Source organism: Sinocyclocheilus anshuiensis, unplaced genomic scaffold (genome assembly GCF_001515605.1).
Source record: "Sinocyclocheilus anshuiensis isolate Anshui unplaced genomic scaffold, SAMN03320099.WGS_v1.1 scaffold55, whole genome shotgun sequence".
In the NCBI taxonomy this organism is placed as follows: Eukaryota; Metazoa; Chordata; class Actinopteri; order Cypriniformes; family Cyprinidae; genus Sinocyclocheilus; species Sinocyclocheilus anshuiensis.
In genome coordinates, this window is record NW_015549647.1 from 1,097,536 (window position 1) to 1,115,137 (window position 17,602).

The 17,602-nt window shown below is 37.1% G+C and overlaps 1 protein-coding gene across 1 annotated transcript in view; it reads right to left on the reverse strand.

The window, feature by feature from the left end:
* Positions 1 to 7,748, reverse strand: part of LOC107659984 (tomoregulin-2-like) — a 59,730-nt gene extending 51,982 nt beyond the window's left edge. The window contains exon 1 of the mRNA XM_016449121.1: positions 7,320 to 7,748. Coding sequence (XP_016304607.1) covers positions 7,320 to 7,491 — 172 coding nt within the window. The 5' untranslated portion in view covers positions 7,492 to 7,748. The remainder of the gene's footprint in view (positions 1 to 7,319) is intronic.
* Positions 7,749 to 17,602: the final 9,854 nt, after the last annotated feature.

Genomic DNA, 17,602 nt, shown 5'->3' on the forward strand with positions numbered 1-17,602 from the left:
TTGCAGTTCAGCGAGTGAGTCAGATGTTAATTTGATAACCACTCTGACTATTTCAGTGTGTAAGTGAGACCTTTCAGAGTTTGTGTGTGACTCATTTGTGAGTAATTTTGATTGGCTCATTAAAAAGATCTAACTTTAATTGGCGAAACAGGCTACAATGTGGCCTGGTTGTCTTTTTGTCTCAATTCAGCCTGCAAGCCCACAACTAAAATGTTTTCTTTTGCCGTGGTGCTACAGTTCAACGGTGCAACTTTCTGCAAAGCATTCTTCTTAGCTTAGCTCCTTTTTCTTAAAAGAAACAATTAGTTTTGGTAGCTTAGCAAGCGACTTTGTTTGGTTAGGTTAGCCAACACTTAACATCACACAGGAAGTGGCATAGGAAATAGTGACGACAACAGACCTGAAAGTACCCCAAAGATGACACCAGAGATATCCGAACATTTGCTGACAAACAACACATCACAAGAAATCTGTGCTTGCATATGTTGTGTTAATGAACTTGGGGCAAAGTTTCTTTGAACTAAAACATCTGCTAAATGAATAAATGAATATGCAAATGAATGAGTATCGTTAACCCACAGGGTGCAAAGCTACTGAGCATCTGCATTAGTATTACCTAAAGCTCATACTAATGTGAGTTACTGCTACCAGCCCACTGTTGTATGAACAGAGACATTATATTATGCTGTGTAATGTGCAATCTTTTATAGATGTCGGGTAATGAAAGCATTAAAATGATTTATTTTCTACATAGAAAATAAAAGTGAAATCCTACACATCTTTTATTTTAAGATAACTTCAGGCAGATATTTGAACAGGCAACTTCTGGGTAGCTATGAAAACAGAAAACCTTACTTCTTTTTAAAAATGTTTTTATTATTTCTCAAATTTGCATGCTAATCAAGGATCGGTGTCATGAACAATTCGGTCTACCCAATGAATCAAGTCCCAAAGGACCTCAAAGCAATTTCATTGGCTGAAAGAATTTTTATTCAGGCCCTGATTAGAAATCCAACAAATTGCTTTAGGGCGTTGTCTGAACTATTTTATTATAATCATTAATGTCTTTCAAATTATGTTACATACTGTATAATATAACTGAAGCTAAAGTTTATAAAATTAAGCATTTCTCAGTCTCTGTGATTTCTCATTTAGCTTATGTTTTGCTAGCTAACTAGCCTATTAGCTTGCTAGCTTAGCCTGTACAATCAATAATATGTTTTTATATGCATTATACACTTCTGTTTGATCAGACATTATAGATGGCTACCCCCTGAGGTCCTAAGCAGACTCAATTCAACAGACGGACTAATTGTTCATGACACTGGTGGTGTCTGGTAACAGCAGAGATGTACAGAACTACATATTTTCAAAATCAATTAGCTGTTGGGTTGTCCGAACGAATCAAGACGATGTTTCAGAACATCAATGCATTTTATGTATCACTCACAACATCTGACATATAATTGATATCATTAGCCTTTGGCTTGACTACACTATCAAACAGCTACTAATGTGTTGCTAATGTTACACAAACCATGTTCCCATTTTGGTGAATCCACAGGCTTTCGTGTGAGCAATACCCAATGACCAACAAAGAACAATGGCCACAAATTGGTACAAACTGTAACTGTAGTAAGTAGATTTTCCCATACAGTAACGTTTCAGCATTTCAGAAGTGATTTTTGAGCTGTGGCTTCAGTCACTGATGGTTGTTGATGCTAGCCATGTTGGTAACAAATGCATGTAAGTAAGCACTACCCTGTCTCTCGTAACAGATGGTCCAGTAAGAATAGCCCGGCCATTAGTGTAGTATTTATACTCTCATCATTAATCTACCATTGAGCTCTTTGGCTTTCATTTTCCAAAATAGACAAGCAGGAACAGAACCCATGTTAAATGAAGGACGTAGCTCTGTCTGTGACTTTTTTGGAGGTACCCTTGGAATACTGTGTTTGTGTGCACAAGGTTAATAAGGACTGAACTTCGCACCTTCTGGGACACCTGTGGCGGATCGACCCAAAGCCCCCTGGGAGTCGAGCTCCGTTTCACCACCATATGGCTGCATGTGACAGCTGCCCATAAGTACCGATCGAATGAACAGTGTTTCCTGTCTGTCTCGTCTAGCCAGACAAATCACATTCGCTCAAGATTTTATCTGGAGAATCACATCGCACTGCAAGTTCGGATAGCAGAGATCATGCGCTGACAAAAATACACACATTAATATCTGAAACCTTTCAAGGGCATAACTTCTTTCCCATAATGCAGAAAATTCTATTACAAGTGTTAATTTAACAAATGAAGAAGCCCACATCAATTCCACACATTCCAAAGCAGAGCAACCTTTTTACAACATTGAAAATTGAGGGAAAACTTTGCCTGAGAGGTTGACCTTAAAGACGTCATGAGTTTTTCAACTGGAAGGTATTTCCTCTTTTATTCATCTGGTTTCACTCACTTCTGCTTTAGAAAACCTCTGTTTTTATTATGAAACAAATCTTGTCCAAATCCAGACCTGACCTACTTGATATTATCAGTCCCACTTTGAATTTGTGCCCAAAGAATGCTGCAGAAAGCTCTGCAAAATTGGCATGTCCGTCATTCTCAAAGTTCTACACATCCCTAGCCTTCAAATGTGTGTTTAGTAGGTATTTTGCTAATTTTACCATGCTAACAGTTACCAATAAGAGCTTGGTAACACTTTATTGTACTGTCAGATTTTACAATGTAATTACCATTCCAAAGTTTTTCAATCCAAATCAGTGCAGAAGTCTGCAGATTTTGGGCCTGCATGTCAGTATGTGTATTTACATGTTAATTAAAAGAATAATTTTAGTCAGACCAAGGGAATAATTCATATTTTTAAAATGTAATATTGATTAAGCATTGTGTTATGTATACTTAAACTTTATACTTTCAATGTAACCTCACAAAGTCAAGCTGATTTTCACAATTATCAGCATTTTGTTAACATGTAAATATACTCATTGAGACATGACTGCAATAAACCTTAAAAGAAACCTTTCTTTCACCACAAAATCTGCTCACGGTTTGTTTATTTGCGTTCAAACAGTTTTGCTAGTACCTTACGCCAAACAGCCTTTTTAATATGCAAAGTGTGAGCCACTGAGAATAACGCTATACAAGGTAAGTAATTTGACAGTTTACTACGTTTTAAAGCTATGCCATGCATCAAATCTCATCAAGATGCATAGACAAGTTTTACACCTAAATCACAAAAATACTCTCAGTGAAGCTATGAATCTTCTCCTCCGAAGATCCGGCCTAAGTTTGTGAATGGGTGTGCATATTCACTTTGAAATGAGGTTACTGTATGCTTTAAATACACCACAATAACAGTCACTAGATTGTTTCAGCTCTGTTTATAAATTACTATTATTTCCGTCAACCAAATGTACGTTCTATTCTAATGATGTACATTAAGTACGTTTAAAGGATTAATTCACCACCAACAAGATGGGATTTAGTAAAACTTCAACACCTATAATATTCTGGGACCGATCCGACTGTTTGTGTGCAGGAATACAAAAATGCGAAAGTACGATATGTAGTTTTAACAAAAACTCTAGAGCTCTCAATAGTCTGATGGATAACGCTTTTTGCATTTTAACTATAGCTGACAAATGAACTAGAAGATCTGGGTGCAGGTCACTTGAAGAAAGAGTACATTGCTCATCTACATTTACTCTTGACATTGTAACAATACAAAGCTGGTTGAAAAACGTCAAAACTTGTCCTTGCGAAAGGCTGGCCGAGCTTTGAAATGCACCAATGCATCTGGCTAACAGTGTTTGTTCATTGCTTGTTGTGCGCAGGGATCATTGATCAAACACTGAATTCGATGTTTGTTTCTGTGCAGCTGGCCACTCCAGCCCCATCCAAATTTGCGGGCTGTGTTCTAAATCTTTTGCAATCCTAAGATATACCGCAGAATTGCCTACCGTTTGGTGCAAATGCATCAAAAAAAATTGTGTAATAATTTGAAGAACATAAAACTGTGACTTTGAGCTCAAAAACATTCAGGTCAAAAGGAGAGTCATCAAGCAAACTGGTGCAATAAATATGAAGGCTTTGGTAGATTTTTGTCATCGAAACAACTACTTTTACAGAAGATTGCTCATGGTTAGTATCAAAATTTTGCTTTTTTGATTAGTAAACCAGAAATGGTGCAGAATCTGAAATATTTCTCATTCATTTTACATCATAACGAGACCAAAATCTTTGTTTCTTTACAGGTTTAGATTTCGATTCCCTGGTAATGTCTAGGTTTCTATGTTTGTATGTTGTTGAGGTGTGTGAGCATGTTACTGCTGCCTGGTTTCAATGTTTAGGAATTGTAGAACAGAGGAAATAACAATGTTCAGAATGAAAAAAAAAGAAACAACTGCCATCATGCATATTTAAACATGGTGCTCTTCCTAACCGCTCAGCTTTATGAGTGTGCACTCTGGGGGGACGTCTCCGATTACTGTCCGTTATTTCTCCTGCTCACCTCCAGGTACACAACTCACACTCGACCATTCAATACCAACTCGCTCCTTCTCCCTGAACAAGTCAAGCTGCATTATTATTTTATCACAAACACTCTTGCGTTAGCCATTCAATTAGCCCAGCAACATCTTCCTGGTGGCATACATTAGTCATGCCTCCTCTGAGCCAACTAATGATGGCAGAACCGAGATAAATAGAGGAGAGAACTTTCTTCCTCCTCATTTTTCTTGACTGAATAGTGGCATCCTTCCTGTGCTCTACAGGATTAAATCTCAATAATGGCATTAAAGGTGGGATAAAACAGAGAGAGCCGAATGGAAAACCCCAAGAAACCCAAAATAGGGCACCACAACTTCCTCATTAGCCCAGGAGCTCAGACAAGCTCTCCCAGAAGACCTTCCCCTCTCATAGTCTTTCTGTTTCTCCCTCTCTCGCTCTCTCTCTCACACACACACACACACACACACACACACACATACTCAACCATCAAAATAGGCTCTAGCGTACAGAGTGTCTAAGGAATGAGAAATAAAGCTCTGAGGTGCAGGATTAGACTAATCCCGGTGGTCTTTCACAGTCTGAAGGAGAGAGAAATTTGCAGATGAAAGGCCCAAAAAGTCAGGTGCTCTCCCATGCACTGAAGTAATACAGGCCTGCAAAACATCATCTTCTTTTTCAATATTTTTGTGTTGTTTTCTAGTAAACATCTTGAAAGCAAGATACATTTACATCAGAGGAAAAAATGTTGTAAAATAACAAAAAACAATGTGGCTTGTTTTAAATGTGGTCCAAAGGCCACTAGTTAAAATGCCTATACTTTCTAAATTAATTTCAAATAATTTTAAAATTAATTATCATATATATTTATACATAGCAATTTAAGTTTCCGTGAAAACATAAATATTAATTTTAAAATGTGTTAGAATTTGGTTTGTCCCCTGTAAACTCCACAAGTTCATGAAAACCTCGCGATCATCTTTTACAGAATGATTTGAGAATGATCCCAAAAGATCATTTGATTTTCAATCCCATATTTTCGAAGTAGACTTTCATACTCTGCTGTATCTTGAATTAATTTTTATTTTTATTTCCCCTTTGGCAAATAATTTTGTCTTGTTTTAGTATAAACCTCACTAGATTTGTGCTATGCCAATCCTACTATCTTAACATCTTTCTCAACCATTTTTTTTCTTATTTTACATAAGTAATAGGCTTTTTACTGAAAGACAAGTAAAAATATGGTTTAAGAGAAATGATTAGCAGTGCATCACTGTGCAAGAGCCAAGAAAGCTTTTCACACGTTCAAACAATCGCTTTATTCGCTCTTCGAGGCTCTGAATAGTTCACCAGTGGTGTGACCAGCCTAAACTATTCTGCATGACTGTGTAAGTCTGCCAAAGAGAAAAGAAGCTTACAACAAAAAGATCTGTAATGTAATGGACTCTGATAGATCTGTATTGGAATATAGTCAAGCCAGCCATCTGGCACCTTGTCTGTCTGACAGCTTATTTTATCAAGCTCTGCTTTCTACACGTGTGACAGCACTGTGGTGGGGTTACGCGATGGGAAGGAATCGATACGACGGAGCCCAGCCCGACACACACAGAATGAGAGCGAGGGAGAGAAGAACATGTCAACAGCAAATTTACAGGTCTGCTGTCCTCTAATTCCTTTTCTTTAATTATATTTCTTACTGACACATCTAGATAGAGAGTACACTGTTTTACCAAGGAGATCAAGCACTGAATCATCTCACATTGGCCACTGTAGGTTTGTGCAACAGATAGATTTCTTGTAGACTGTTGCCCCCCTACAGCTATTTAAAGAGAAACATAATTGCACGGCGGGGCCCTTTGTTCCCAAAGTATCTCTGACAAGCGCTCCCTTTCAGTGCCACATTTACTCCACTGATATAGTGTAAAGCAGCACCAGATGTACTTGTTTGGGGCCAGATGATTGCCCTCACCGATTTCACATGCACAAATGCCTACTGGTAAAACCTAGGGGTTAGAAATTCAAAAATGTGCAAATAATTAACTCAAAACATCCATGTGTACTGAAAATCTAAGCTACCTCTTAGGATGACCAATCCAGACTAAAAATTGTGCAGCAAGGGCAGCACCCTTTGTGCCTTACAGTTTCTACTTATAGAGAATTAATATTAGCAGTATTAATATGCACTCTAAAAGTAGACTATTAATGCAGTGCAGCCTAAACCGTTTAAGGGTTAAAACAGGTACAAAGATGTACATTCCATCTTACATCACCTAAAGATATATTTTTTTCTTGACAGAGTGCACATCAGTACAAGTTTCATAAGTGTTCTGCCTGTCAGATGTACTATGTTGTAATTTTAAAAATGTAAGATTTTTAGAACAGGTTCAAATCACACAGATCCCATAGGCTTACTTATGTTTTTTCCAGAATATTTATTCTAACGTCTTTAAATTCTACAAAAATATGAGACACCCTCTATGTAGGCTATAGCCTGCTACTACAATGTTGCAGTCAGTGATACTACTGATGAATCGTCAGTACACAAAACTATGCTTACTACACTCTTACTACCATAAAACCATGGTTAATTTTCGTAAGGGATGATCTTGACCAAGACACTAACCCCAGGTTGCTCTAGATGGACTAAACGTCTAATAAGTGCGTTAAGTTACTCTGATTAAAAACCCCAGTTCAATTAATAATTAGCAACTCGATTAAAACAGACAAACTTGCTAAAATACTAAGACGCGCAAAGGTGCACGGGCGTTGGAGAGAGTTAAAGAGAGGAGAGTGTTCAGGTCTCTTACCGGAGCAGTTCCACCCGGTGGGTGTTTGACAGTCGCTCAGCGATGATGGGAATGCGCAAAGTTCTTTCACTGGTAATATACAAAAAAAGCAATAGGTTGTAATTAAAACTACATGTGTCCGATTCTCATGCCGCGGTCTGCGTGTCTGTCGCAGCACAGCGAAAAGAGCCATCTCATTTCACCGGGAATGACACGGGGACATGAACCGAGGGATCCGATCCCACGACAAGCGCAGGCGACACAGATCTCAGCCGCGAAGCAGCGATACACATCTTCCGGGCAATGCTGCGATGATCCCCATGTATGTATGTGCTCTGATAGCGGTGCGGTTGGACTGTCTTGACAAGTGGAAGTGTGCGGTTGCAGTGATGAAACTCAAAGCTGAGATGAAAAGATATAAACATCCAAGCATGGACCTGAAAAAGCTGTCCGGATCCACTAGTTGATCATGTTGATCTATCCTTTCTGAGGGGAAAATAGCCTGGAGCGCTGGCTTTAGTATCTCTCTCTCTCTCTCTCTTTCTATATGAGGTCTGTCTGAGAGTGTCTTGTTCGGCTGGTGTGTGGCTCTGACTGTGAGGATGAGGATGATGATGGTGATGATGAAGGTGAGAGGTGGGCACCCGCTTCGGCGGCGCAGATTGGCTATAGAGGGTGTAGCGGGTACCGAGCCGTGTAATACAGCATCACAAGCAGAGATCAAGAGTGCAAGAAGTGAGACTTCCTTTACCTCGGGCGGTATAAAAGGGCCTACAAAAGATGTTTACTTATTCAAGTCATTAGCTTTGACCAAAGAAAATACAGTTCAACTTGACTCGAGTACAAATGTTTCTGTTGACTTTTACTCGATTTAATATGCCAACTTATTTCTCCAGACGTTTCGTTACTTTTGCGACTGAATAACATTCGCAAACGAATGGTTTGAATGAATCATTTGAGTCGATTCTTTTCTATTTACCTGTCACACGGGTCCGCAAAGCGGTCTGAACAATTCGTTTTGTGAATCGCGAATCTGAATCAAATCACAAGAGAAGCACTCTGGAACACGTAATGGGGTGAAGAGACTTTTCATGTAAGCTTTAATCTCTCTCTGTGTGTGTGTGTGTGTGTGTGGGGGGGGGGCTACGCTGGTGGGGACTTAAACCTGATTACACACCAACTCATGGGGACTTGTGTCACAGTGGGAACCTAAATTGAGGTCCCCATGGGCACAAAGTCATACAGAACAAGTTTTTTTGAGATTGTAAAAATACAAAGTTTTCTGTGAGGGGTAGGTTTAGGTATAGGGTTGGTATAGGGCGATAGAGAATACAGTTTGTACAGTATAAAAACCATTACGCCTATGGGGAGTCCCTACAAGGATAGTGCACCAGACATGTGTGTGTGTGTGTGTGTGTGTGTGTGTTATTTTTAATACAAATTATGTTGATACGTTTTTGTCTTCATTATTTGGAGCGTTTTGAAAAAAAATGTTTGATTTGTTCATGTGATGGAAATCTACCACCTTTACTGCAAAACTGTGATATTTAGAACGTTCAATTCAATAAAAATTACATTTGAGCTATGTTTAATATAAGAATCTTGTGAGTCTTCCGTACGTCTGCAAAACTTGTTTAACCTGTATGAAACACTCAATAAATTGCTATTGCCCGGGGTATAAAAACACCATGCAATTAAACATTTTAGTACAAAGATAATATATAAAATATAAACACATTTTAAACAGTGTCATAATAAGACAATATTTTGTGTGTGCTTGCCCAAACAAATATTTGGAGATGCTAGTGTTCTGGGTGCTAGCCAGGGCATAGTTGCTAAGGTGTTCTTGGAGGTTTTTAACTAATTTATGCTGTTTCTAGTGTGTTCTAGGTCAGCCCGCAGGGGTAAGCAGTAATAATAGTGATAACTGCCTTAGCAAGCACCACTAATTATAAAACCAGCAGCTGCAATGCATACTGGGAAAACATGCATCATCCTGTACTTCATGCATTGTCATGCTGTCATGCATTGTCCAGAGCACAGGGACACATAATAGCAGGCTTTTAAAAAAGTTTTCTGTTAATCCCTACTATTTCAGGTGTGTTGCAGCATAATTGTTTTTGTTTGCTTTAATATTTTGTTTTGTTGTGCATCAGAGGTCACCATACAACATTCACTCACATATACAGCACCAACTCTTGATGATCTCTTGACGAAGCCAGTGCCGGTTCCGGGTCTCTGAGGGAATGATGCATAGGTACTATTCCTCTCCCACGCCTGTGTGTCCCGACAAACATCGAAATTAATTGCCATGCATGAGCTTGTGCGCTTCTCTGTGTTTCATTTCACGAGCGTGTGCTGAGTGAAGCAGCATGTCATTCATAATTATCTGCCCACAAGCTTGAGAACAGAATAAGCAAAGCACACACTGTTCACAACTCTCCTCTCCTGTCACACCCAGTTGGTGTTTGTTCTCAGGATAAGGATGCAGGACTCTGTCAAACCTTCAAAGTCAATTAAATTCAGTACCCATCGATTCACTTCAGCGCTGCTCAGATTTTGCATTATTTGTTTTCTCTAGATTTTCCTTCAGTTTTGTTTTTAATAACTCTGTTGACATAGGCTAATACTCTTACTTTCAGACTAGTGCTGCGGTTCAAACTGTAAAATGGTTTGAATTACGTACGCGGTATGATTTTTTTTTAAACAATGGTTTAAATGTTTTAATGTTTTAAACAGCAGGATTACAAGTATTTTCTTTTCATCTTGCCTATGTACAATTTATGTACAAATTGTACATTTTAAAATATAGTACAATAGTAAACAGTTATCCTTTATTCTAATATTTCACAACATTACTGTTTATACCGTATTTCTGGCCAAATAAGTGCAGCCTTGGTGAGCATAAGAGGTTTCTTTCAAAAACATTAAAAAAAAAATCTTACTAACCCCAAAATTTAGCAAGGTATATGATAATTTTATTACTAAAAGCAATCATGACTACATTATCTTTTACAGACATGCCTCCAAAGTGGCAGATAATATTGAGCAGATTTCTTCATATCCATATCAGATACCATATCAGATATATCAGGTGTGATTTTTAAATGGTCCTTTTAATAAAACAGTCTGACTCGGCATTAACAAATAAAAAAATAAAATTAAGCCCCTTTTCTATTCTTTCATTTAACCATAAAGACAGCAAAAATCCCAAAGAAAATATCAAACATGGCAACTCCCATAACTCAAATTCTTATATTTGACACAATAGTATTTCATAAAAGAGATCACCGTGAAAATGGCAACATTCACTCAAACCAAAGTAGTTACTACTTTAGTAGTTAGAATTGCTGGAAGAATTACTTTCAGAATTTGGACCAAACACAGTTTTGTTTTTAACTATTAACTGTCAGTTAAGTAAAGAAAATATGATAACAAAAGTATTGTGAACTTAAGTTGATCATAGAGACCACTGTTACTCCAAACTGCAAAAAATATTTTTTTAGGTAACTTTTGTGGCATTGGATAAAATATAAATTAACAGGCTTTATTCAAGACAAAAATATTATTCGTATGACTGACACAGCCTGATTAAAGAGATCAGATTACTGCTGGACTTCCACTGTTCTTTTTGACTTTTTCCTAATTATTTTGACACCAGTCAATGGCTGGATTTAATCCTTCATTAGCATTAAGCCTCAGACTTATCCTCTTCATCATTCCCTGTCTCTTTTCCCTTTGTAGACGTTTCGACAGGCTCACAGCTCAGACCTTGTCAACTGCACGTCCTGTTAAAGCACTCGGTGTTCCCTGTTCTCCATCCAGCTGTGCTGTAATGCACTTCTGAGCTGGTGGGATTGGACCGAAGCTCTGCTCAATAGCAGCAGGATTTTGGGGATTGTACGAGGTTCTCGACGAGGAGTGAAATCTGCGGTTCTTTGAGACAGCTCAGAGGTGAAGACAAAGAACGGGAGATTGTTTGAACTAATGGTGTGTGTCAGTGTTTGCGCAGACGGGGGAATGCAAGCATGCAGACTTGTGTATGATTGGATGCCTGTTGTGAGCGAGAAGGTGTTTTTCCTTTTCTTTTGTTGTGTAACCCGCAGTGTCAACTCACATGTTGGTTACTGTCTAAGACCGCCATCCGCCTATTTCAAGATCGTTTCAGCACAACAATTCCCATACAATTCAATTAACGGACTGAAAATAGGGCTCCCAAGACTGTCTTTGTTACAGCACTAATATAACTGTCAACGGGAGAATGTAGTCTGTTAAAAGATTCTCCTCCACTAATTCTCCAAGAAGTCCGTATTCTAATTGTGGCTAAAGAGGCCTTTGTCTTACATTTTCTTTTTGCATACAGTGTCCTCATCTCACACTGCCTGTACTCCTATTGTGCTCTTCAGATGAGCTCCTTTAATTGAGCTTTCCTCTAGATTTATTTAATTTAACTGGAAAGATATTTGCTTTCATTATTGGAATGAGTTTGGTCGGCTGAACTTGACTTTTGAAGTACGTATTTATAGCCATGTGGTTAATTGAAAATTTTGTAAAGCTGCTATCAAAGTAATGGCAACACGTGCATAAAGAAAACGGCTTTCTGGGAAGCACACTCCAAGTCGGTACTGAATGGATAGATTAGTGTTATCTGGTGAATATAAATGGAATATTTACAGGGCCACTTCTGTTATGCAGTACATTTTGAATGAATATGCTGGGCTGCATTTACAGTCGCACGCTGATTGGGATTGACTGCATTTACTAACTGTACTGTACATGTCCACTGGCGCAGAAGGAGAGGTGGGAGGGACGAAAACTTTATGCAAATCAGTGGCAGCCATTGGGGTCCTTGTACTTTTTGATAGTTTATTTTTCAATTTGAAATGAAATAAGCTGAAACTTTATTCATTTTATGTTTTTTTAAAAACAACAACTAATAAACAAGATTTCGGCTCGATTTTTAGTTCGTTTTTTTTTTTTTTGGTTCATGGGTAGAAAATGGATAAACGACTTCGAAATACGTTTTCCACATTTCAGCGGTCATGAGACGGCCCTTTCCACTGATTGGTCAACCAAATCTGAACCTGTGACATCATTAGTTGTTCCTCAGTTCTGTTGAACAAAACAACAGTCATCTTGTTGTACCATAGTATAAACTGAATGTTCAAATAAAGCATTATTTAAAAAAAAAAAAAGAAACAAACAAAATAATAGTCCTCTGCTGCTATAGCAGTACCGATTCTTAAACTGTACAGGGCAGGTCCTAGATTTGGGCTTTCTTCTGTACAACCCAACACATTTCACAGAAGTATTTATTTCAGAAATATTAATCTGCACCCAGCCTGTTTTATTTAGCTGTGAGGAGTAAAATCTGTGTGGTGAAGCTGTGATATCCACTAGACAGCGCAGATCGGATGTGAAGAACAGATCATTGTTCAACCTAACACATAAGGTTGTACAGAAGAAAGCCCAATCTTGGACCTGCCCTGTACAGTTTAAGAATCGGTACTGCTATAGCAGCAGAGGACTATCATTTTGTTGAACAGAACTGAGGAACAACTGATGACATCACAGGTTCGGATTTGGTTGACCAATTGGCGGAAAGGGACGTCTCATGACTGCCCACATGTGGAAAACAAATTTTGAAGTCATTTATCGGTTTTCTATCCGTGAACCAAAAAAATACATATATCTTGTTTTTTCGTTTTCTTGAACAAATGATAAAATGAATAAATTAGATTTCAAATGTCATTCGGGACTATGGCTGGATTAGCAAATGTCATCTTAATACACGGTTGTATTAAGCTGACACTGTATATATACAGTCAAACCAAAAAAATTTCAGACACCTTCAACATTTCACACATTATCACAATTTATTCGCTATAGTTTAGAAAATGGTAATACAATATGACAAGAACTCAGAGTTAAACTGTGTCGGAACAAATTCACCTTGATAATGTCAGATAACACTTATGCAAAACATGGTCAGGTCAAAGTGTCTGGATAAATTTTGGTCTCAAATTTTTATCAATTTTACTGGTAGTCCACTGTATGAAGAATTTTTGGGTATAATATGTCACTGTTTACTTTATTTTGCTATCCTCACTTACATAAATGAACTATAGTGTCCTGCACCCACTAGTAAGAAAATATCAAAAATTATATCTGGTGTCTGAATAACTTTTGGTTTGACTGTACTTACTGGGCATTTGGAATTAAAGTTTGTCATACAGTGCACTACTGTTTAAAAGTTTGGGGTCAGTAAGAATTTTTTTTTTTTATTTTTTTTTTTTTTTTTTATTTGAAAGAAACTAATGCTTTTATTAAGCAAGGGCACATTAACTTGATCAAAATACATAAATGAACCATAGTGTCCTGCACCCACTAGTAAAAAAATATCAAAAATTATATCTGGTGTCTGAATAACTTTTGGTTTGACTGTACTTACTGGGCATTTGGAATTAAAGTTTGTCATACAGTGCACTACTGTTTAAAAGTTTGGGGTCAGTAAGAATTTTTTTTTTTTATTTTTTTTTTTTTTTTTTTGAAAGAAACTAATGCTTTTATTAAGCAAGGGCACATTAACTTGATCAAAAGTGACAGTTAACACTTTTACTGTCAGTCCTGTGTCTTGTGTTTTGTTCCCCATGTGCTCCATGTTATGTTTATGCCCTTATTTGGTCTTCCTGTTCCTGCCCTGATTGTGTTCATTTGTTTCCAGCTGTGTTTTCCCTCATGTCATCATGTTCATTGTTTCCAGGTGTCCCCTCATTAGGTTCCATGTGTATTTAAGCCCTGTGTTTCCTGAGTCCTGCGTGCTGTTTTGAACGTTGATCCCGTGTCCTACGTGTGTTTCCCTTGATGTCATTAAAGACTGTTGATCATGTTTCTCCTGCATTCTCCTCGCTCCTCACAGTAGGCACACCATGACATTTACATTGTTGCAAAAATAGTTTTTCAAATTAATGGTGTACTTTAACCTTTCTGTTCATCAAAAAATTATGTATCATGGTTTCCACAAAAAAACAAAGGGGTCATATGATGCGATTTCAATTTTTCCTTTCTCTTTGAAGTGTGACAAGCTCTTGGTGCATAAAGAAGATCTGTAAAGATGCAAAGACTAAAGTCTCAAATCCAAAGAGATATTCTTTATAAAACACGATTATGGTAAGGGACGTTACATTTCCGACGCGTGCTTGTGGTGTTCGGCCAATCACAATGCACTGGGTCAGCTGGCCAATCAGAGCAGACTGTGCTTGTCAAAGGAGGGGGCTCTGTTGAAAACGACACGTTTGAGAGAGGCGGGGCATAGAGGATCTACAATAATGTACAGTATTTGAAAAATAATGTATATAGCATGTCAACATATTCTGTTACACCAAATACACAAAATAATGATCTTTAAAATAGCATCATATGACCCCTTTAAGCCACACAACTGTTTTCAACATTGATAATAAGAAACTTGACTAACACCAATTTATCAAATTAAAATAATTTCTGAAGGATAATGTGACACTGAAGACTGAAAAGCTGAAAGTTATTTTAAAATGTAATTTATTGTTTAATTATGTTTTTTATCAAATAAATGAGATAATCAAGAAAACCATCCACTTAAACCAAAGAGTTGAAGTTACTTAATAATAATTCACTTTGTTTATTGTTGTGATTAAAGAAAATTACCTAATATGAATACCATATTTAAAAGTGTGAGTTAAATGTTTTATCTAATATAATGGGCACATGAAAATGTACTACATAGTATAAATGACCCTACAAGTATAAAACATCATTTGACATATGCATTACATTACATCTAAAAGAAAACATCATAAATACAATTTAAAATCATCATAAATCACAGCCAGCTTTCCAGAGACAGCTGAATATGTTGAATGCACCCTTACGGTAAAGATTCGGAATGTACTTTACCCTTGTGATAGTGTTTTAGATTGTATTGCAGTTGTACAGACAGGCCATGCACCTCCAAACCACAAGAGTGCATCTGTGGTTTGTCCTAGCTCTGCCTGCATTCAGGGCAGCAATAAAAGACAAACCGATCCGATGACTCCCTCAAGGTATACCTAACCTGATTCTGCGTGTCTGTGTTCTCATCTGTCAACTTGACCCAACTGTGACTATTGAGTTTTATATAGCTCTTGTATGACTATAAATCTTGATTCATCATGCCTGTAGACCTCAGGGTTTGTCTTTATCTGTCTATCCCCCATCCTTTCTCTCTTCAGGACAAAATAGGAATGATTTAAGCAAGGAATGGATCCAGGCAAGGGCAAATCAGACATCAGAGTGTGTCTTCAACATATTCACCTGCTAACCAGCACGTACAGAATGGATGCTTCACAAGGACAACCTGATTAGAAGGTAATTCAATTCTAAAATCGCATCAAATGTGTTTAACAGTCTGTACTTTATGTACTTATTTACTGTAAGCTACTGCAACATATGTCACAACGTCATTGCATGCAACCAATTTAACCCTGTAAAGTCTGACATATGAAATAATAGCCAGTTTATTGAACTTTTAGATATAAAGTCTGCATTTGTGTTTTGGTGAGTATCATATTTGATACATCGGGCTTTTATGGCCCATATAGTATGATATAGGAGAATATGGAGCTCAAGGACATCAAACTTTTATGCAGTTGCTAATATTCATTTGGCCAAAAATATAAAATTCTACTAGCTTGTAATGTAAATCCTTGAGATCTTTATAAAAGTATAGCAAAATAATTACATAAAATGCATATCAATATCGTTGTCACTACTATATCTCCTAATAATATATATATCAGTGCCACTCTATATCTCCTAATAATATGCAGTAAGATGATATTTACATGTTTTGATTTATGATCAAAGCTCTGGTATTTTTATAGGGGGCAAAACATATAATGCAATCCTAGACAATGATGACTGAGATATGTACAAATAAAGTTCCTTGAAACAATGTATCATCAGATACCCAAATATCATTTCACATGATTTTTCAAAAAAATGATGAATAATCAAGCAAACCTAAGTTGTTTCAGTCTAGTTAGTCTTAAAATATTATTACCAATATACAAGCTATTCTTACATTTACTTCATAAAAATATGTAAAGAAGAAATGAGCATAAAAAGGACATTGTTTAAAGGCTTTTACTTGCTAAAAAAAGGGGCATGTAATAGATAGTGCACAACAAGTTTTTCAGCAAAGTTTTGATCAAGTTTATAATTTAGAGGCCGAAATGTGGGTATTAAATGATACAGTAGGCTTTATAGGATTACATTTGTTGACCATAACCAATTGCTTTATTTTATTTTTTTTTTCTTAATCAGTTTCCAGCATGCTTTGGACTGGATAGGGAAGGTAAATGTTGAAATTAAGTACACATATGTGTATATGTATATATATGTATATGTATATGTATATGTATATGTTGTGGTCCAGGATCACATATATATTCCATAATATCCACATGTGGTCTGATCAGTGGGAGTGTTTTGCAGTCAAATGCACAACACAGTCCTTTATTTATCAGAGCATTCGACTCTTCATATCGACGTGTGAGGGTTGAAGCAGATAAAAAGATGAGAAGAAGGCTATAGTAGATTTCACGGGTACTTGTCAAAGCTGAATGCAAAGCCAGATCTCTGATGTTCCTGCATAAAAGCAGGTCAGGCATAAAATGGAGACACAATAAGAAAAGAAAAACTTGCGATGGAAGGTGAAAGAATAAGCTACGCATTTATGCTGAGATCATGACTGCTGCTGGTTTTGCCTATGAATAAAACAAAGAGAAATACAACAGAAGTGCAGAGGGAGGGGAAGGAACATAAAGCAATATTGAAGTGTTCAAAGATGGCTCAGCTTGATACACATCTGAATAAATCAATTCCGTTAGAAAAAAAACAGATTAGAGCATGCAGGACGCAGACCCAGAGAAAATAATATTACTGTCATTCATAGACAAAAGTTTTTTTTTTTTTGGAACTTATAAATGAGAGGCTCATCTGTCTGAGTAACAGCAAGTGTGTGAGGGAAGAGGAGGAGAGAGAGACCGATTTGTCACTTAGTTTTGTATTAATGTCTCGAATCAGGGAGTAATGTCATGGTTTATCTTCTGTTATGGATGAAAAACATTTTTCATTGCGGTTCATAAAATATCGCGTATATTTATTGAGTGGCTTGAAGAGAATGAGATAAAATAATACATTATAATATCCGTCACTGCAGTATGAGAAGTACAAAATCAGAAGTTAGTCTAGAAGTTGCAGTCTTGGTTATTTGATTTTAAGTG